Source organism: Heteronotia binoei, chromosome 2, assembly GCF_032191835.1.
Source record: "Heteronotia binoei isolate CCM8104 ecotype False Entrance Well chromosome 2, APGP_CSIRO_Hbin_v1, whole genome shotgun sequence".
In the NCBI taxonomy this organism is placed as follows: domain Eukaryota; kingdom Metazoa; phylum Chordata; class Lepidosauria; order Squamata; family Gekkonidae; genus Heteronotia; species Heteronotia binoei.
In genome coordinates, this window is record NC_083224.1 from 200,467,219 (window position 1) to 200,488,669 (window position 21,451).

General features: G+C 50.6%; 1 protein-coding gene across 1 annotated transcript in view; it reads left to right on the top strand.

The window, feature by feature from the left end:
* The window catches only part of LOC132567472 (phospholipid-transporting ATPase ABCA1-like), a 146,893-nt gene that overhangs the window by 72,530 nt on the left and 52,912 nt on the right, over positions 1-21,451 (top strand). Inside the window, exons 25-34 of the mRNA XM_060233147.1 lie at positions 1,272-1,314; positions 5,332-5,433; positions 9,154-9,171; positions 11,209-11,363; positions 11,450-11,578; positions 14,656-14,850; positions 15,643-15,737; positions 16,488-16,520; positions 19,720-19,825; positions 21,149-21,223. Coding sequence (XP_060089130.1) covers positions 1,272-1,314; positions 5,332-5,433; positions 9,154-9,171; positions 11,209-11,363; positions 11,450-11,578; positions 14,656-14,850; positions 15,643-15,737; positions 16,488-16,520; positions 19,720-19,825; positions 21,149-21,223 — 951 coding nt within the window. The remainder of the gene's footprint in view (positions 1-1,271; positions 1,315-5,331; positions 5,434-9,153; positions 9,172-11,208; positions 11,364-11,449; positions 11,579-14,655; positions 14,851-15,642; positions 15,738-16,487; positions 16,521-19,719; positions 19,826-21,148; positions 21,224-21,451) is intronic.

Genomic DNA, 21,451 nt, shown 5'->3' on the forward strand with positions numbered 1-21,451 from the left:
TGAAAATTTGGTGCCTCTACCCCCCAAAACAGCCCCCCCCAGAGCCCCAGATACCCGTGGATCTATTCTCCATGATTTTCTATGGGAATAAATCTCCATAGAGAATAATAGAGTTCCCAGCAGACATTTCCTTCCCCTCCCCCCGCTTTCTGACGACCCTGAAGCGGGGGGAGAGCCTCCAAACCGGGGGATCCCCTGCCCCCACCTGGGGATTGGCAACCCTAGGTCAAAAAGAGTCAGACTCGACTGTGCGACTGAACAACAACAGATAGGTTCATGGAGGATAGGTCTATCAGTGGCTCCTCGCCATGGTGACTGAGGAGAACCTCCACATTCAGAGGCACTAATCCTCTGCATCTCAGAGCCAGGAGGCCACATCAGGGGAAAGCCTTGGCCCTCCAGAGGAACTGCTTGACCGCTGGGTGAGACAGGAGGCTGGACTTGATGGACCCCTCGTCTGATCCAGCAGGGCTCTCCTGATGTTCTTATGAAGGCCTCAGCCTCTGTGCCCTGTTGTTGGCCCTCCGGAGGAACTGGTTGGCCATTGTGTGAGACAGGATGCTGGACTTTGTGGACCCCCGGTCTGATCCAGCAGGGCTCTTCTGATGTTCTTATGAAGGCCTCAGCCTCTGTGCCCTGTTGTTGGCCCTCCGGAGGAACTGACTGGCCATTGTGTGAGACAGGATGCTGGACTTTGTGGACCCCTGGTCTGATCCAGCAGGGCTCTTCTGATGTTCTTATGAAGGCCTCAGCCTCTGTGCCCTGTTGCTGGACCTCCAGAGGACCTGGCTGGCCCCTGTGTGAGACAGGAGGCTGGACTAGAGGGACCCCTGGTCTGATCCAGCAGGGCTCTTCTGATGTTGTGAATGCCTGTCCCTGGCTGTTCCAAGGGCATCAGCAGCTGGATTTTACAAGACCCAACAAAGGCTTGCAAAGGGCAAAGTTATCAGAGTCCAGAGTAGATTTGCTAGGTCCAACTCAAGAACTATCTGGGGACTTTGGGGGTGGAACTAGGGAGTTCCATCGCACACTTAAAGGGACCACACACCTTTTAAATGCCTTCCTTCCATTTAAAATAATGAAGAATAGGGGCACCTTCTTTTGGGATTTATAGAATTGGGGAATCTCCTGCCCCCCACCTGGAAATTGGGAACCCTAGTCCAGAGTCTAGTGAAAGATCACTTATGGCGGCTGTAGAGGAAGCTGAATCCTGACCACAGGGATTGGGGACCTGTTCCAAGCTTTGTTTCATTTTCTTTTCCTCCTTCCAGATCTTCTTGAAGGTGGCTGAGGACACTGGTGTGGATGCAGAAGGTAATGCCTAAGTTGACTATCAGCAAGGCTCAGAGCTAGAATTGTAGATGGGGACTCAGAGGCCATCCAGTAGACCTCTTTCAAAAGGGTCTTCCAACCGTCTCCTTCCAACAAGCCTATCTGCCTCTCACGGGCCTCGGTACCCCAGCTGAAAACCCAGCGAGCTTTGGCCTTTAATTGAGGAGACCTGCATTCTAAACCAGTTTGGTGTAGTGGTTAAGTGTGTGGACTCTTATCTGGGAGAACCGGGTTTGATTCCCATCACCTCCACTTGCAGCTGCTGGAATGGCCTTGGGTCAGCCATAGCTCTCGCACAGTTGTCCTTGAAAGGCAGCTTCTGGGAGAGCTCTGTCAGTCCCACCTGCCTCACAGGGTGTCTGTTGCGGGGAACAACAGAGACTGAGGCCACTCTGAGACTGAGATTCAGTGTGGAGGGTGGGATACAAATCTAATGTCTTCTTCTCAATCCTAAAAGCTGATTGGTATGGCACTTTTTCTCAGCCTTAGTTCAGAAAGCTGTTTGTTTAGGTCAGCCTAATGTGGAATACCCCTTCTGTATCTCACCCAGAGGATTTCAACAGGAGGGAGAATGGGAAGGGGGAAATGGTGAAATGCAAATAGGTTTGCCTATTACCAAAACGTCCTTGTTTTTGAGGATGTGTGAAATACTTTACCATGAGTGAAAGCTTCTTTTCACTGATGGAAACGAAAAGAAATCTTAACTTAGCCTGAAAAAACTAAGGCTGTTCTTCATTCAATTTTTTAAAAATTGCCCCCTTGTTGACTAATCTGTTAATGCTTCATATCATTTTAAAAACCATGTAAGTAACAGCTTGCCTCTGGTTTTGCCCCAGAAAATGGTCCAAGTACCCTGTAAGGTAGGTGAGGCTGAGAGAGCTCTCACAGAAGCTGCCCCTTCAAGGACAGCTCTGTGAGAGCTATGGCTGACCCAAGGCCATTCCAGCAGCTGCAAGTGGAGGTGATGGGAATCAAACCCGGTTCTCCCAGATAAGAGCCAACGCACTTAACCATTACACCAAACTGGTTTGGAATCCAGGTCTCTTCAATTAAAGACCAAAGCTCGCTGGGCTCTCAGCAGGGTGTACCAAGGCCTGTGAGAGGCAGATAGGCTTGTTGGAAGGAGACGGTTGGAAGACCCTTTTGAAAGGGGTGACTGGGTGCGATGGAGGAGTACCAGAAACGATTTAAAGTGATTGATATGCCTTTCATATGTTGTCTCTTCCATTTTTATCCTGCTGTTCTTCAGAGAAACTCTGGGAGGCAGGGCATTTTTGTATGAAAAGCCCAGCAGGAACTCATTTGCATATTAGGCCACACCCCCTGCTGTCACCAGAAGTGGCATCACCCATTCAGTAGGCTACTTTCCATATATCGACGCAGGACAGTACAGTGCCATCCGCTGCATTTCATGGATGCGTGTTCTCACGAAGTCCAATGAGAGACTTTGTTTTGCCCCCCACCCCCAAAAAACATGGCCGGAGAGAGAGAGCCATGTGTGGTGGAGCGGGCAGCGGCAGGCCCAGCTTCTCCTGGGAGGGTGCACTTGTGGGTGGTTCCACATCTCTCACTCTCTTCGCAAGCCTGTTGAGGGCTGGAGGCGGCAGAGAGGACAGAGCTAGTGGTCCGGGAGCATGTGGCTGCCTAGTGCTTCCCCTCTGCCTGAGACTTTTCTTTGAGCCAGAGCTCTTGCCAAGCCAATTGGAACGGCGTTCCTGCGCGTTCCTGCTCAAAAGAAGCCCCACTGGGAAGTATATACGGTTCTCACTTCCTCCATTTTGCCTACCCAGCCTTGTGAGGTAGATGAGACCGAGAAGGGGAGAAAGAGAGAGGTTCAGAGTCACCCAGTAAGCACAGTGGAAACAGGACTCAGTTTTATGCCACCCAAATCCAACACTCTATATATCAGGGTTTCCCAAACTTCCCCCCCCCTTGTGGCCCAGTTATTTTTACACTTCTCCTTTGTGGTCCTTTAAAATTTGGGGGTGGAGCCAGCAGACTTTGGGGGTGGAGCCGGAAACAGAAATTATGTCATTTCCTGTGGTGTCACTTCCGGTCAAAGGCCAACACAGAGACATTGGGGGATGGAAGGAAGGAAAACGGAGCTCAGGCTTTGCAGCCTGTGTCACTCTTCAAGCCTAGCTTTTATCTGCACAACAGAGACGTTGGGGGATGGAAGGAAAACAGAGCTCAAGCTTCAAGCCTAACTTTTCTCTGCATAACAGAGAGATGGGAAAGGAAGGAAGCAGAGCAGAGCTCATGCTTTGCTGGGGGCGGGGCTAGCTTTGGCTTTTCTTGTGACCCGGTATTGAAGCTTCCATGGCCCGGTACTGGGTCACGACCCTGCAAATGGGAAACGCTGCTTTATACCAAAAACAGGCAGACTTGAGCAGGTCTCCTTTCTTTTGGCCTTTTTTGTCAGAGTTTTGGGGTCCACCATCTCCAAGCTAGCTCCTCCTGAGGGCAGTCACAATTGCTGCTTGTATGACTTTGTGCACATTTTATTTATTTATTTATACATACATATCCAGGGCTTTCTTTTTTTTTAAGCAGGAATGCATGAGAATGCCGTTCTGGCTGGCATGGTGTCAGGGGGTGTGGCCTAATATGCAAATGAGTCCCCGCTGAAACAATGGTGCTGGAAGGGGTGTGGCCTAATATGCAATTGAGTCCCTTATATCCCATTCTCCACTGCATGTCAGAGATGATGGAGATCTTTAAATGGAACCTGGGGTATCTGCCTGCCTGTCTGTCTGAATACAAATTGTAACCCAAGGATTCCAACCCCTCACAAAGAGCTGGTTCTGGGCTGCCGGTTGCTGCGTCCATTGTATAGGCCCGGAACATTGAGGCTGCAGGAGCTGAGCCTGGTTCCTTGTTGCTTCCAATCAGGGGTGTCAAACTCATTTGTTATGAGGGCCGGATCTGACATAAATGAGACCTTGTTGGGCCGGGCCACGTGTGTACCTATTTAAGATTAGGTAGCAGAGATATACACTTTTATAAAGAACACAAACACAAATATATATATATATATATTAAAAATTTAAAACATGCCTAAAATGTTAGCACTCATTGGTCTTAAAACTGCTTTGCATTTCTCCCATGGAACCTCTGTTTTCTCCATTGGCTGAGGCTCCTCCCTTGGGGAGGAAGGGAGGAGGAAGAGCTTGCTTTGCCAGGCTCTCTCAATTGCACAGCAGAGCTACTGAGCCAAGCCTCTCTTCCTTCAGTTGGCTGAGGCTCTCCCCACCCCAGTCCCCTGGGGAAGGAAAGAGCCAGAGCTTCCTTTGCCCAGTTCCCTGGATCTCATGGGAGAGATACAAAGAAGCACCTTTAAGATGAACGTGCTAGTGTTTTGGTTCTTTCCTTCCTTCCCCAGGGAACCAGGAGGGAGAGGAGCCTCAGCCAATAGAAGGAAGAGAGGCTTGGCTCAGTAGCTCTGCTGTGCAATTGAGAGAGCCTGGCAAAGCAAGCTCTTTCTCCTCCCTTCCTCCCCAAGGGAGGAGCCTCAGCCAATGGAGAAAACTGAGGTTTTGCTCTGTAGCTCCTGTGCAATCGAGCAAGCCTTGCCAAGCAAGCTGTTACCCAGAAGGAAGTAAGATATGGGGAGAAGGAAGCAGATGACAGCCAGTTGCTCGGGGGCCTAAAAGGAACCCTCCAGGGGCCTGATTCGACCCCTGAACTGCACGTTTGACACTCCCGCTTGAAACCCATTGCTCTTGCTTTTTAAAAATTGTGAGTGGACTTGAGGGGAGCTGCTGTAGCAACATGAGCCCACCACCCTTTTTGGACTTGGCGTGGGTGGGGCTGGGCTCCTACTGAGAGGAAGCCCTGGGGATTCCCTGGGGACTCTTACGTTTTCCCATGACCCAGCTGGCCACTGAACAGCTGCTTCCTATTGCCCATCCACCGTTCACCTCCCTGGCACTCGAACATATGCTGCCAGCAATCCTGTCAAATCACGCAATGTGTTGTCTGCTCACGTCCTCTATGCAGGTGCTGCTGAGGCCCCTCCAAGTCTCCCCACGTCCTCCCCGGTCTCTGCTTACACTCTCCGGACCCTCAGCGAGGACACCGAGATGGCCGATGCCGAACCGGGTAAGCCAGGTTGGGGACTGTTGGGTTGGCGTGTTTTTTTTGGCTCTGGCAGCCATGCACAGTGGCTCAAGGAGAGATGGCAGCCACGGTTTATCCATTTTCTAAGCTCTTGGAGGATTGGCTACATCAGGGGGCGTGGCCTAATATGCAGAGGAGCTCCTGCTAGAAAAAGAGCCCTTCGTGTGAAACGAGAGAGGCTGTGAGCTTTTCAGGCAGAGTGACTGCTTTGGAGCTTTATTTGTTTATGGCTTAAAACTCAGACTGATTCCCCACTGGCCTTATTTTATTTATTTTATTTTATTTATTTATTCTATGATTTGTATCCCGCCCTTCCCACAAAAATGGCTCAGGGCGGCTCACAACAGACGATAAAACAGAATTCAAATTAACATTTACATATATAAGCAGTTAAAAAAGTCAGTACATTTAAAACCTAAAAACCTTAAAACTTTAACATCAAATCTTATACAATGTAATTAACAGGAGTCTAATAAGCTACATTTATTTCCCAGTCAGATGTAGGCTAGCCGGAAGAGGGTTGTCTTACAGGCCCTGCAGAACTGAGTAAGGTCCCGCAGGGCCCTCACCTCCTCTGGCAGCTGGTTCCACCATGTAGGGGCCATTATGGAAAAGGCCCTGTCTCTGGTTGACTTAAGACGGACTTCTTTAGGCCCGGGGATAGTAAGAAGGTTTTGAGTTCCCGACCTCAGTACTCTCTGGGGAACGTGTGGGGAGAGACGGTCCTTCAGGTAGGCAGGTCCCAGGCCATATGCCGCTCTCCTGCTCCTCTTCTCCATGGGGCTTCCGTCAGATTTCACACTATGTGCCCCGGGGCTGCAATTCGCTTCGCCCCTTTCATACGGCAAACAGAAACCGGTTTTCAGAGTTCCTTGTTTGCTGCGCGAAAGAGACGGAGTGAGTTGCAGCCCCTGGGGCAGATAGTGTGACATCCGACCGAAGCCCCGCAGAGAAGAGGAGAGTGAGAGCGGCGTAAGGCTAGTGGAGAATCGGTCTCAATGTGGTTTTTTGATTCTAAACCCAAAAATGACTTTGTTGCAGTCATGGCCGAATGGGCCTGCGCAGGCATATAGGCCCTGTTCCACTCTGCCCTTCTGGGTTTTTCTCACACTTGAAGACGCTTTTCTTTCTCTCTCTCCCACCACCTGGCTTTCCCCAGGAATTACCCACTGGGAGGGTCAGGACTCCCAGTTCCCCTCCCACGTTCTGAGGCCTTGCCTCAGTGTCTCCTGCTGCCCAGCTCCTGGTCACCACCGGAACTGTTTACGACCTTCTGTGCCCCTGGAGGAAAGGCACTTGCCAGCAGCCTGCCTTCCCCCCAGTGGGCGAGATGGTGGAAGTCTATGTCGTACAGAGAATCACTGCCGGCATCAGAAGTTAAAAGTTGAGAGAGCCAGTTTGGTGTAGTGGTTAAGTGCGCAGACTTTTATCTGGGAGAACCGGGTTTGATTCCCCACTCCTCCACTTGCACCGGCTGGAATGGCCTTGGGTCAGCCATAGTTCTGGTAGGAGTTGTCCTTGAAAGGGCAGCTTCTGGGAGAGCTCTCTCAGCCCCACCCACCTCACAGAGTGTCTGTTGTGGGGGAGGAAGGGAAAGGAGATTGTAGGCCGCTCTGAGCCTCTGTCCTTGAAAGGGCAGCTGCTGTATGAGCTCTCTCGGCCCTACCCCCATCTCACAGGGTGTCTGTTGTGGGGAAGGAAGGGAAAGGAGATTGTAGTCCATTCTGAGACTCTGTCCTTGAAAGGGCAACTTCTGGGAGAGCTCTCTCAGCCCCACCCACCTCACAGAGTGTCTGTTGTGGGGGAGGAAGAGAAAGGAGATTGCAGGCCGCTCTGAGACTCTGTCCTTGAAAGGGCAGCTGCTGTAAGAGCTCTCTCAGCCCTACCCCCATCTCACAGGGTGTCTGTTGTGGGGGAGGAAGGGAAAGGAGATTGTGACCGCTGTAAGACTCTGAGATTCAGAGTATAGGGCGTGATATAAATCCAATATCATCATCTATAAAAAGTTTACAAAGCGTACTTTAAGTTCAGCACTGAACTGAGCAAGGGAATCCAAAAGAAATAGGTAAAACGCAAATCCTCTGTCTTTTAACTCTGTGCGTGCCCTATCAGATGTTAAAATTTAGGATATGCTCTTTAGCTTAGGATTCTAAACCTCTTCCTTTGAAGGTTTCTCCAGCTCTTTAGGCCGGGACATTGGCAAAATGGCTGCCTCCTCCAGGAAGAGATCTGTGTGTGATTGTCACACCGGCAGGAGACCAAGGAGGGCTTTCTGCTGGCTGCCGCCATTCTGGTCGGGGTCTGTCTGGGAGGGCCAGGAGTGGCCACCCGACCCCTTTGCCTTCCTTATTAACAAACACCTTCTGTCTGTGACCAAAGAGACATGAGCACTCAGGCAGTTTAACAACAAGGAGTTTAATATAAGTGCTCTAGAACAAGAAGTGGTTTTAAATATTAGAGCAACAGTGAAAGGCAGAAATAGTAAAGGTGATGCAAAGAAACAACAGCCCCGACGCGACTAACTAAATTAAAGGTGTCATTTGTTATGAGGACCGGATCTGACATAAATGAGACCTTGTTGGGCCAGGCCATGTCAGGTTCGGCTGGGCCATTTTGGGCCAGGCCATGTGTTTTAATTTAAGATTAGGTAGCCAAGATACAAACTTTATAAAGGATATGGACAAAAGCCATTACATTCTTTTTTTAACAAAAACACCTTAAAATGCTTAAAACATTAGCACTCATTGGTCTTAAAGGTGCTTTCTTTGTAGCTCTCCCATGGGATCCAGGGAACTGGGCAAAGGAAGCTTTGGCTCTTTCCTTCTTTCCCCAGGGGACAAGAAGGGGGATGAGCCTCAGCCAATAGAAGAAAGAGAGACTTGGCTCAGTAGCTCTGCTGTGCAATTGAGAGAACCTGGAGAAACAAGCTCTGCCTTCCCCCCCTTCCTCCCCTAGGGAGGAGCCTCAGCCAAAGGAGAAAATAGAGGTTTTGCTCTGTAGCTCCTGTGCGATTGAGCAAGCCTGGCAAAGCAAGCTGTGATGCAGAAGGAAGCAAGAGAGAGGGAGAAGGAAGCAGACAACAGCCAATTGCATGGGGGCCCCATGTTTGACACCCCTGAACTAAATGTTCCCTTCCTCTAATACCACAAAACTCACCACCCTGAGGTGAGGGAACCCTCATGACTGCAACCTTAGAGAGAACACATATTCTGCATTCTTAGAGATAACCCACTCCCCTCTCCAGCTGGCCTTTTATTGTTTCCTCCCAGGTCTCACCCTGTTGGCCAAGTTTTCCCACCAAAACTGCTTTCACCCAATCAGAGGGACAGAAGGGATCCTGGGAAATGTAGGCCCAGTAGCTACTCTAATATAGGTTTCCCTGGAGCCTGTAGGCCTCACTAGGCCTAGGATCATGACAGTGATCATTGACTCAGCAGCTAAGGGAGGGGGTCAAAGGTGCTCCTTCCTGTAGACTATCTAGTATTCTGTTCCTCCAGATCTCTCTGTTCCTTGTTTGAAGGGGGGAACTTGAATCTAGCTGTTCTGCTGTGCACCAACTTGGCTGCCCTTCTGGAAGTCTGCAATGGGGGTTAGGCAGGTGGGGAGGTTCACCTGGGCAGTCCTGAAGGCAAGAAAGGGATTCTTCTATCCTAACCTCTCTTCTCTCTCTTTCTTCTTCCTTCCCGCCATCTTTCTGCTAAGTCAAAGGACGCAAGAAAGGTAAATGGTTTGGGACAGGGTGACTCCTTGTCCCTGAAACGAAACCAGAATGCTCGGCGTGCAGGGCTGGAGATAGGGTTGCCGAGTCTAATTAAAGAAATATCTGGGGACTTTGGGGGTGGAGCCAGGAGACATTGGGGGTGGAGCCAGGGCAAGGTTTGACAAGCATCATTGAACTCCAAAGAGAGTTCCGGCCATCATGTTTAAAGGGACCACTCAGCTTTTAAATGCCTTCCCTCCTTGGAAAAAATGAAGGATAGCGGCACCTTCTTTGGGGGCTCATAGAATTGGACCCCGCGGTCCAATCTTTTTGAAACGTGGAGGGTCCTTTGAGGAGAAGCATTGGATGCTATGCTGCAAATTTGGTGCCTCTACCTCAAAAAACAGGCCCCCCCCCCAGATACCCGCCTATCAATTCTCCATTATTCCCTATGGGAATCGGTCTCCATAGGAAATAATGGAGTGCCCAGCAGACATTTTCCGATGACCCTGAAGCGGGGGGAGGGAGGGCCTCCAAACCGAGAGATCCCCTGGTCCCACCTGGGGATTGGCAACCCTAGCCTGGCTGCTGATTGCGGTTAGGGATTCAGGAAAGTCGTGTCCGTGGCGACCAGCTTCCACTCACAGGGTGGAGAAATCTGTTCCCTTCTCAGCGTCTCCGGACCCGGTGGCAGTTCGAGACCTTTTATCACCCGAGGAGCCGGAGCAGATGACGAAACTCCTGTGAGAAGAGGGAATTGTGTAAGAGCTTAAAAGGCCCTTTGGGGTGTTCTTTTAAACTTCTTTAAAAGACTTTTAAAGTGAGTCCATCGAGTGAGCTTTGCGGTCTTCTCGGAGTCTCACAACGTTCCTTCTTATCACAAGAGTTTGACCCCCCCCCCCCCGCTTTTTTTTTGTGGTTCCACTGCTGGTATTGATTTTTGAAGGCACCAGGGCATGGGTGGATACTGGGTTTTTGATTCCCTGTCACGTTTGTCGGTTCACATATTAACACTAAACTGGAAGGACTGGAGGAGGGACTGTGGCTCAGTGGTAGAGTATCTGCTTGGGAAGCAGAAGGTCCCAGGTTCAATCCCTGGCATCTCTGACTAAAAAAGGTCCAGGCAGTAAGTGATGGAGATGGAGGGATGATGGCTCAGTGGGAGAACAGAAGGTGCCAGGTTCAGTCCCCAGCATCTCCAGTCAAAAGGACCAGGCAGAAGGTGATGCGAAAGACCTCAGCCTGAGACCTTGAAGAGCAGTTGCCAGTCTGAGTAGACTTGGATGGGCCGAGGGTCTGATTTGATATAAGGCAGCTTGGTGTGTTCATGGAGAAGGTGCGGGAGTGCAGTGCAGGGTACTGTGTGACACAGTCACTCTTCTGGGCTGTGACACCCAGGCCAATTTTTGTAGTCACCTGTTTGGTTGACAGCCAGTTTGGTGTAGTGGTGAAGTGTGCGGAGTCGCATCTGGGAGAACCGGGTTTGATTCCCCACTCCTCCCCTTGCACCTGCTGGAATGGCCTTGGGTCAGCCGTAGCTCTCTTATCTGGGAGAACCGGGTTTGATTCCCCACTCCTTCGCTTGCAGCTGCTGGAATCGCCTTGGGTCAGCCATAGCTCTGTTATCTGGGAGAACCAGGTTTGATTCCCCACTCCTTCACTTGCAGCTGCTGGAATGGCCTTGGGTCAGCCAGAGCTCTCTTATCTGGGAGAACCGGGTTTGATTCCCCACTCCTCCCCTTGCACCTGCTGGAATGGCCTTGGGTCAGCCGTAGCTCTCTTATCTGGGAGAACCGGGTTTGATTCCCCACTCCTTCGCTTGCAGCTGCTGGAATGGCCTTGGGTCAGCCATAGCTCTCTTATCTGGGAGAACCGGGTTTGATTCCCCACTCCTTCGCTTGCAGCTGCTGGAATGGCCTTGGGTCAGCCATAGCTCTGGCAGGAGTTGTCCTTGAAATGAGGGGTACTTTCTGAGAGCAAAATGATTAAAAGCAGTGAATTCCTTTGCAAGCCAGAAGGAGCGAGCTAAGCTGTTGCGTTTCCTGTTCTTTCACCAGCCGATGAACCAACAGAGACAGATCTCTTGCGTGGCGTGGGTGCCCAGGATTCCTGCCGCCTGACGGGCTGGGCGCTGACCTCCCAGCAGCTGCTTGCCCTCTTCACCAAGAGGTTCCTGTATGCCCGGCGTAGCACTAGGGGATTCCTTGCACAAGTATGACTCCTTCCTTTTCCGCCTGAAGAATTTGGAAAGCCCTCGCTGGGTTCCTCTGCCTGACCCTTTCTGGGTTCCCTTTCCAGATCGTGCTTCCTGCCCTCTTCGTCTGCATCGCATTGCTCTTCAGCCTGATTGTCCCGCCCTTTGGCAAATACCCGCCATTGCCTCTCACACCCTGGATGTACGGTCCCCAAATGACTTTTTTCAGGTATGCCTAGGGATCGTTTTGTACAAAAATAGGCAGCGAAACTCATTAGCATAACTCATTAGCGTATGCCCCCTCACACCAAAAGCAACCCATGCAGGAAAGGAGAGCCCTGGGTGAGCGAGGCTTGCTTGGGCTGACTAGAGATCCAGCCAGCCCAAGCAGGCCTTGCTCACCTGGGGCTCTCTTTGGCTGCCCGACCCTGTCTAAAAGCCAGCAAGCCACCCACCGCCCAACATCACTTAAGAAGGGGAGAAGGGTGGTGTGGGCTTCTCCAGGGGTTAATGAGGGCTGCTGGGGGTGTGGCAAAGCCCCTGGTGGCTGGCTGGCTGCCCGCTCTCCTAATCCAGGGATTGTTATGCAGCTGCATCTCCTAATCAATGGACAAGGTAGGTGAGGAGGAGGAGGGGGCAGCCAGAAAGGTTCAGGAGCTGTGCTCCTGGGAGCTCCTGCTCAGTCCGAGGCCTGGGCATGCCTTTGCTCTTGCCCTGCAGATGGGTGGGCAGCTGGCTAGCTGATAATGGAAGTCAGTCCGGCTGGAAGGTTGGTGACTCATGAAACTCTTGGCAGCGCTAGGAGGAGCTCTGTGCTGGTCAGAAAACTCCCGTCTCCCTCATGACCCCCTTCTCATTCTCTCCAACCTATCTGCATCCTTCAGCCATCTACCTAATTTTTATCCCGTCTTTCCTCCAAAGAGCTGTGTGCGGGGTACATCGGGGTCCCCAACCACAGGGCTGTGGACCAAAACTGGTCCGTGGCCCGCAACCGCCTGGGCCGTGCAGCGAGGCCGAGGAGCCGCACCGCTCTCACATGCCCAGGACCCAGGCGGATGAAAAAGGCAGAGCAGCCTTGCTCCGAGGCAGGGAGGCAGCCTCACAGCGAGGCAGAGCAGCCCCACAGCCCTTTCCTCCTGCCTGGGACCCGATCGACTGACCGGCGGGGGTCTTTAAATGGGATGGGGAGCCAGATTGGCCTCCTGCCCCCTGGCCGCCTAGCAAGGAGGAGGCAGAAACAGCCCCAGTCTCCCATTTAAAAACCCCCATTTAAAGACCCCCACCTCACAGGGTGTCTGTTGTCGGGGAGGAAGATAGTGGAGATTGTGAGCTGCTCTGAGATTCCGAGTGGAAGGCGGGATATAAATCCAATATCATCTTCTTCTTTGGAATTCTGTCACAGTGCAGTAGGCACAGCACAGAATGGCTGCCGCAAAATGGTCGCCACAGGAGGCAGCCGCAAAATGGCTGCCAAAGCTTGCCTTCAGACACACAGGGAAAGATGCTTCTGCTGCGCTGGCAGCTTGCTGCGCCAGCAACATTTAAAAAAAATCTGCACAGCCAATCAGAAACCTTGCTGAAGAGAAGCCTTATCGAGCCCCATCCACTTTCTAAAATCACTTGGAGGACACCACATTGAGGAGCCCTGCTCTTTCCGCTCTAACTCTGGCTCTTTCCTCCACTGCGTCCCCAGCGATGACTCCCCCCCGGGTGATGCAGACTCTGCTCGACTCCTGGAAGCCCTTCTGGAGGAACCAGGCTTCGGCGCCGAGTGCGAGTGAGTACTCCTGAGGCTCCCTGAACTGCGAAGGCACCTTGCTTCTGAGTTCGTGTTGGAGACATGCCTCGCTCACTGATGCGGGAACGATCCGTGACTCTGGAGAAGGCAAGCCCCGAGCAGTGCCTCACGCAAACAGGTGGCGGTCAGCTCAGCGTGGGTGATTTCGTACATCTCTGGGTGCTGACGTTTATTGAAAGATCCAGTCTTCCTCAGTGCTCTGGTGCAGTTGAATGTTCTGTTCCTTGGAGGAGACTAATTGAGCAGTCAGACCAGTAAGTCATGCAGAGACATGATGTGGCGGACTGGTCCTGCGTCTTGTAGCTGGCCCCAGCCCTGGCCAGCCCTTCCCGGTATGCTGACCTGAAAGGGCTGCTCCACTTTGCTGCCTCAGGGTATTCGCTGCCACCACTGTCCCTCTCTGGGCTCTGGTTAAGCTGGACAGCCTCCTAACCTCCCTCTGGACTCGCTAAGAACCCTTCTTGGGGCTTCCTAGGGATCTTTGGGCCTCCCCTGGAGAGTTGGCAACCAACCACTGTGCCACTTCTCTCCACCCTAGGGATTCCGCAACCCACTCCTAAGCGTTCCACGCAGTTGGGGGAACAAGGTGGTACAGAGGGACTCCACCTTAAACAGACAAAATATATATAACTATGTACAGGCATTTAAAGTAGTGAACAGAAGAAACAAATCAAAATAGGGGAAAAAGCGCCCCTTCTCTCCCTGTTAAAATACTTGCCCTAACTAGATGACATGCAGGGCAGGCTCCTTACTTGGACTGTTGCAAGCCTGACCAGACCTTCTGAGTTAACTCCAAGGCCGAACTGCCCACTATGAAAAGGTAAAAGGTAAAGGCAGTCCCTTGTGCAAGCACCAGTCGTTTCCGACTCTGGGGTGACGTCGTATCATGACGTTTTCACGGCAGATTTTTTACGGGGTGGTTTGCCCTAGCCTTCCCCAGTCATCTACATTTGCCTCCCCCCAAGCTGGGTACTCATTTTACCAACCTCGGAAGGATGGAAGGCTGAGTCAACCTTGAGCCGGCTACCTGAAACCAGCTTCTGCTGGGATCGAACTCAAGTCATGAGCAGAGGGCTCCGACTGCAGTACTGCAGCTTTACCATTCTGCACCACTACCAATTTAGGGTTTCCCGCCCAAAATCCTCAATATAAATTGCAGTTCCCGCCCAGGAACTGGTTTATTCTCCTGCAGCCTTCAGGGAGACCAGCCTGAAAGACTTCTTGTCTCTCTAGGAGGCCTCCTCAGAATAGCTGTTTCCAGACAGGAGGGGAGGAGGAAGAGACTTAGGCCCAAAGCCTGCCTCCAGTTAAATACAGGCCTAAAATGGCGTTTCTCCACACGTGACAGCCCCCCCCCCCTTTGGGTTTTTGTTCTGGCTCCAAGGAAGCCTTTCATGATTAGTCTCTCATGACCAATCAATGTTTCCACCTGCTGTTCTATGTGACGTTAATGGTGATGCCCTCAAATCCTGACCCGAGGCCTTGTTCTCCTTCTGCCCCGCTTGCCTTGAGGGTGTCAGGAAGCTGTCGTGCTCCCACACTCAGAACTTTGTGGTCCCAGAAGTGCCTCTGTCTCTGGTGGAAGTTTTTGAGAATGGCAACTGGACTCCGAGAGACCCCTCTCCGGGATGCGAGTGCAGTTCCCAGGCGGCTCGAAAGATGCTCCCCAACTGCCCCGAAGCAGCTGGAGGGCTGCCGCCACCACAGGTAAACCCCGAGCTTTCCCTGTAGCAACAGAAAAGAGCAGAAGTGTCCAGTGACATCCGAAAAGACGAGCAAAATTTGTGGCAGTGGATGGTGCTTTTGTGAGTAGAAACGAGCAAAAGTGTCCAGTAGCATCTGAAAGGAGTTTTCCTGAGTTCCTTCTCACTTCTGCCATAAATGCAGTTAGTCTTTAAGGTGCTACTGGTCTCTTGCTCTTTTTTTACTGCTCAAGACAGACTAATATGGTCACCCATCTTGAGCTTTCTCTGGGTTTTATAAGTTGTCATTGGCGGGGGAGAGGAGGGCAGGATCTCTCCAGCTAAGGTGTTCTGAGCCTGTGCCGTCCAGACCTGCCTCCCTTGGCCATTTATTTATTTAAAACTTTCATTAGTCGCCTTTTCCCTTGTGGAACTCTAGGCTGCTTGCAGTATAAAAAACATCTTAAAAACACAGTAAAAGCCATGATAATTAAACAATCACAAAAAATGAAGGCCTAAAATAAAGCTGTCTTCAGCTGCCTCCTGAAGATGAAAAGTGAGGGGGCCACGCACATCTTTCTGGGGAGGTTGTTCCAGAACTGTGGGGCTACCACCAGAAAGGCCCTCTCTTGTGTACCCAACCGGATGAACTTTGGCCAATGAGACAGTCAAGGGGACCTCTCCCTGCCATCTTAGCCCCTGGGCAGAAACATACGGAAGAAAATGGTCCTTCAGATACCCCAGTCCCAAGCCATGCAGGGCCTTTGTAGTAGTTGTCGAGTCTTCCCTTGGTGACGATTGTGTCTCCCCATTCCAGATGCAGACAGACACCGGTCACATCCTGCAGAACCTCACTGGAAGGAACATTTCGGATTACCTGGTGAAAACATACAGCAGAATTATTCGCAAAGGGTGAGCACGCCCCCCTGGCGTTTTGAGGTGGGCAGGCTACAGTTGAGATTGCCAGATTTTGCAAACGTAGGGAAGCGGAGTTTTAAAATAGTTCTATTTTAAAGATGAAATTTAAAAACAAAACGCCCTCTGGTGGTAGACACCATCCAAGGAGAGACAGTCCTTCCGGTACAGGAAACATGGAAGCAAGGCCTCTTGTAGACCATGTTTTGGGACTGTACCCACCTCAGTATGCCTGCAGGACTTTCCATAATTCTTTCTCAACAACCAAACAAAATATCCTGACCGGGGAAAAGGAGCTCTAGACTGATCTTCTCTTCCGCATATATAAGGGGATGGAAGAGCAGTGCATTATGACACCCCCCTCCCACGTTTGTGCTTTATGTGTAACTGGTACAGTCCAGAAACAGTCTCGGTTTCATTTTATGGGGGGCTTTTGAAGAGGCCTTCCTCCTTCTCTTGCACAAGAGGGGAAAAACTCTCTTTGGGCATCCCGTAGAAACAAAAAAAGCAAGGAACAAAACAATTTTTACAAAATTCTGGCAACTTAATTAATTAATGGATTAAAACTTCCACAGTTAATTGGCGAGGATTTCATGAATCAGCTGGCAACCTGAAGGATGGCATCATTGACAGATGATTCTTCTGTCTGGGTGTGCCATAAACTTCCACAGATTCTTGCATTACCCTTTGTCTCATTGTGCACACTTCCTTTGACACCCTCAGTACCAATTCTTGTCTTTCTTTTAGGTTAAAAACAAAGAAATGGGTTAATGAACAGCGGTAAGATACTTTTTGGGGTTTTTTTGTCAAATGAATATTTTCCTAGACTGGTGATCTGGCTGTATGTGTTCTGGTTCTCATTGGTAACTGCTTTTGATCTTGTGCAAGGATCTTAGGAGGTCTAACTCTTGGGTTTGGGGGGTTTTTTGGGGAGGGGGGACCTATGGAATGCGTCCATTTTTCTGGGGGACCAGAAATTTTTTCTCCCTCTCTCCAAATACTAGAACTCAAGGGCATCCATAGAAACTGATGGGCAGTAAGTTCAGGACAGACAAAAGGGGATGCCACTTTGCACAGGGAGTGATTAGAAAAGGGGTGGCCAAACTTGCTTAACTTCAGAGTCACGTAGAATAAACACCAGCTGTCTGAGAGCCACAAGACATGGCCATCAGATGTTTGAGAGCCGCAAGACAGGGAGGGAGGAAAGTAGATAGGACGGAGGGAGAGGTGCAAAGAAAGCAACTTTTAACTTTAAATGCATTCTTCAAGTTACCAGCTTGATTGGCTTGGAGAAGTATTTTAAGGAGATGAATTCCTTCTCTAAGCTGGCCATTAGGGCAGTGGGGGCTTTAAGAGCCACACAATATGTGTGGAAGAGCCACATGTGGCTCCTGAGCCACAGTTTGGCCACCCCTGGATTAGAATTTGCTGCCGGAGGATATAGTGGAGGCCACAGGAATAAACAGCTTGAAGTGGGGATTAGATAGATTAATGGAAGTTAAGTCTTGGTGCTTGGGGGGGTAGGCAACAGTGGGAGGGCTTCTAGTGTCCTGGCCCAATGGTGGACCTCCGGACGGCACCTGGGTTTTTTGCCACTGTGTGACACAGAGTGTTGGACTGGAGGGGCCATTGGCCTGATCCAACATGGCTTCTCTTCTGTTCTTATGTGACACAGAGTGTTGGACTGGATGGGCCATTGGCCTGATCTAACAGGGCTTCTCTTCTGTTCTTATGTGACACAGAGTGTTGGACTGGATGGGCCATTCCAACAGGGCTTCTCTTATGTTCTTATGTGACACAGAGTGTTGGACTGGAGGGGCCATTGGCCTGATCCAACATGGCTTCTCTTATGTTCTTATGTCTGGGGCAAGTGATGCTCTGTATTCTTGGTGCTGGAGGGGGGGGCACAGTGGGAAGGCTTCTAGTGTCCTGGCTCCACTGATGGACCTCCTGATGGCACCTGTTTTTTTGGCCACTGTGTGACACAGAGTGTTGGACTGGATGAGCCACTGGCCTGATCCAACGTGGCTTCTCTTCTCCATCAGTGGCCACTAACCATGGTAACTGAGGGGAACATCCGCATTCGTTCTATAACATTTGTTGATGAATTTTGTTACGCATGTTTTGGATAAAACTTTTTGGAGAAATACTGGTCGTTGGTCTTTTCAATCACGGTGCTTTTCCATTCAGTCGGTCTTTTTCCTTGGGTTCTCTTTTTGGTCGGGTAATCTTCAGATGGGCAAGACCCAGTGTGGCTCCAGGTTGCTGCTGAGCAGGGCTTCCTGTGCCCAGCTTAGAGGGAACGCAGAAAGGCCATACGAGGGAGAAAAGTGTGACCTCTGCACTAGCCCTTGATGCTGTTCTGACAGCTTCCCCACCCTGAGTAAACTCACCTGAATACTCATACGTGGGACTGTCCTTGACTCTCCTCTGGAAACTCCAGCTGGTGCAGAACGCTGCTGCACGGCTGCTGACATCGTCGCCTATACGGGCACGGATCCATCCCGTGCTGAGTGAACTGCACTGGCCACCCATTGAGTATCGGATCCGGTTCAAGGTGTTGGTACTTACCTTTAAAGCCTTATGCAGCCAGGGGGCAGCATACCTAATGTCAGACATTGAACGTCGAAATAAGCACGAATCATTTTGTTGCAAAATTAATCCATTTATTCGAGAACTAGTGGTCTGGGATAGAAGCAGATTGAGTTTGATACATTCCAGGGTTGTCCCTGGGCTTATGTAGAAGATAATAACATAACAATAGAAGCATTCTCACACCCTGAGAGACAGTTGTCTGTTCCCATACTCCCTTACCTCCTTCCCAGGAAGGCTCCCTGCTGGTTACCTTGAAGCATACCATCTTCAAAGGTTTGGAGCGCCTGGGAATGCCAAGTGAGAAATTCCTCCCCTGGGATTTACAATCTCCTCTCTGTGTTTGAAATGCACAGTTTAGAAATCAGGGTTAGTAATAGCAACCAAGATGGCGTTAGTCATGTCAAGCAACTAAAATCAGTTTAAAGCAGTTACAATGTCTGACACCTACGGGACCGCCTCCCCCTGTATGAGCCCCGTAGGTCCTTACGATCAGCGACCCAACAACTTCTGTTGATACCCGGCCCCAGAGGCATCCTTCTGACCTCGATGAGGGCCAGGGCCTTTCCAGCCCTGGCCCCTGCATGGTGGAATGAGCTCCTCCCCCTGGAGATCCGAGCCCTGCGGGATCTGCTCCAATTCCGCAGGGCCTGTAAAACAGAGCTCTTTCGCCAGGCTTTCAGCTGAGGCAGTGGGCGTCACTTGTTACTGGCCTCTCCCCTTCATTCCATCCCAGTGCTATAAGCAGGGCTCTTTTTCTAGCAGGAGCTCCTCTGCATATTAGGCCGCACACCCCTGATGTAGCCAGTCTTCCAACAGCTTAGCAGGCTCTTAGTAAAGGGCCTACTGTAAGCTCCAGGCTACACCAGGGGTGCATGGCCTAATATGCAGAGGAGCGCCTGCTAGAAAAAGAGCCCTGGCTATAAGACCTGGACCTGGACAATGGGCCACATTTGTGAGGCAGAATTTGCCATTTTAGTACCTGTCGTTATTCTGTAATTTTAGATTTTATATATTTCAAATTGTTTTTTTACTGTCGATTGTTTTTACGATATAACCCACCCTGAGCCTGTTCTTCGGGAGGGGCGGGCTAAGAATCAAAAATAAATAAATAAAGCTGCCTTTGATCTGACCCTCGGTCCATCAAAATCAGTATTGTCTACTCAGACTGGCTCTCCAGAGGCCATTCATATTATCTACTCCCTGCTCCTTTTAACTGGAGGTGCTGGGGGTTGAACCTGGGAACTTTGGCATGCCAAAGAGATGGTCTACCACTGAGCCATGGCCCCTCCCCGAGGGCTTCTCCTTCTCAGAGGTGACCGGACTTGTATGAAAGCGAAGGGAGCAGGCCAGCCTCTTAGTGACTCCGCTCCATTGTTCCCACAAGATACGGTGGATTCTCTCTGGGGGCCCACAACTCGCAGGCTCTGCCAACCCCTCAAGTGGTGGACACTACTGTGGAGAAGATCCGTGGCTTTCTCAGAGTCACTAAGGTGAGGACTGGCTTGGGACTGGTTCAAAAGGGGAGGGGATACAACAAGTGAGGATCTTCACATCGGAGCTGCACGTTCACCACCATTTCAGCTGGGACCAGAAATGATTGACTTGATCATACCAAAGGGTGGCTTCAGAAGACCGGGCACATTTCACTCCCCTCTGCTCATGCAGCAGTAGTTTGGAATATGCTCCGTTAGCTGCAGGGCACCAAATGAATAGGCCATGCATGGTGCCACAAGTGACCATGTGCATACATGGAAACGCATTGCTAGAGGACACAACGTGCATTGATTCCCAGTTTAAACCGAATTTAAACCAAGTCCTGACTTTGAAAAACTTCCACCGATGAACTTTTAGCATGGTATTGTCCAAAAGTAAATATTGGGATGGTTGTTCAGCTATGGGGTGGGGAGTGGGGCAGAAAATAGAGACTGCCTCTATGGAAGCTGGTGATCCCACAATGAGGAGTGCAAGGCTGATCCGTAGCCCTCTGACCCAAAGCCCCCTGATCAGTTGAAGACATGTGGATGGTGTGGAATTGTTTTCTGTGGCCCCGGAAGGTAGGACCAGAAGCAATGGGTTGAAATTGAATCAAAAGAGTTTCCGGCTCAGCATTAGGAAGAACTTCCTGACTTAGAGCGGTTCCTCAGTGGAACAGGCTTCCTCGGGAGGTGGTGGGCTCTCCTTCCTTGGAGGTTTTTAAACAGAGGCTAGATGGCCATCTGACAGCAATGAAGATCCTGTGAATTTAGGGGGAGGTGTTTGTGGGTTTCCTGCATTGTGCAGGGGGTTGGACTAGATGACCCTGGAGGTCCCTTCCAACTCTATGATTTTATGGCCTCACTTCCTGACATTTTTGTAGTTGGCTCCGCCTCCTGTGGCAGCCATGTTGTAGATGTGACCACCACCTTACGTCAGAATTCCCAAAGTGCATGCAGGCTTGAAAAAGTTGGGGACCCCTGCCTTAGGCCATCTTCTGTCTGAAGAGCTAAGATATGTTCCTCTTCTGTAGTCTGCTCTGTGGTGGGTTTCCCTACCCCGGCTGCCCCTCCATTCCCCTCACAATGCCTGGCTGTGTTTTTGAACATTCCGTGCCTTCTCTCTCCCCTGCCGCAGGCAGCTTGAATATTTGTGAACATTCCTTGATGTTATAGCAGCTTGTCTTCTGTTGAAGTGATGGCGGTGGAAAGAAAGTGCACCCAGTTCTTAGCCTTAAGCTCCTTCATGTTTCCTTATCGCTTTCTCTAGACTTTTAAAATCAGACACAAGCTTCTAGTCCTCCTCACCCACTTGTTTCCTAATATTTTTTAAACCCTCAGGGAAGTTCTCTGGACAGGCTTTTCAGCAACCTTAGTGGCTTCGTTGATGGACTGGAGTCCTCTGAGAATGTCAAGGTTGGTTCTTGTTTAAGGTTATTAAGAAAGGGGTGGGAAAAAGACAAGCCAGTACCGTCATCCCTTTGAATAGACCTCTGGTGTGGCTCTTATCTGGAATACAGGGACACAATTTGTGCCAGTAGCGCTTAAAAGCTAGCAAAAGTTTCCAGAGTATAAACTTTCTTGGTGCTTGGGAGGGACAACAGTGTGAGGATTTCTAGTGTCCTGGCCCCACTGATGGACCTC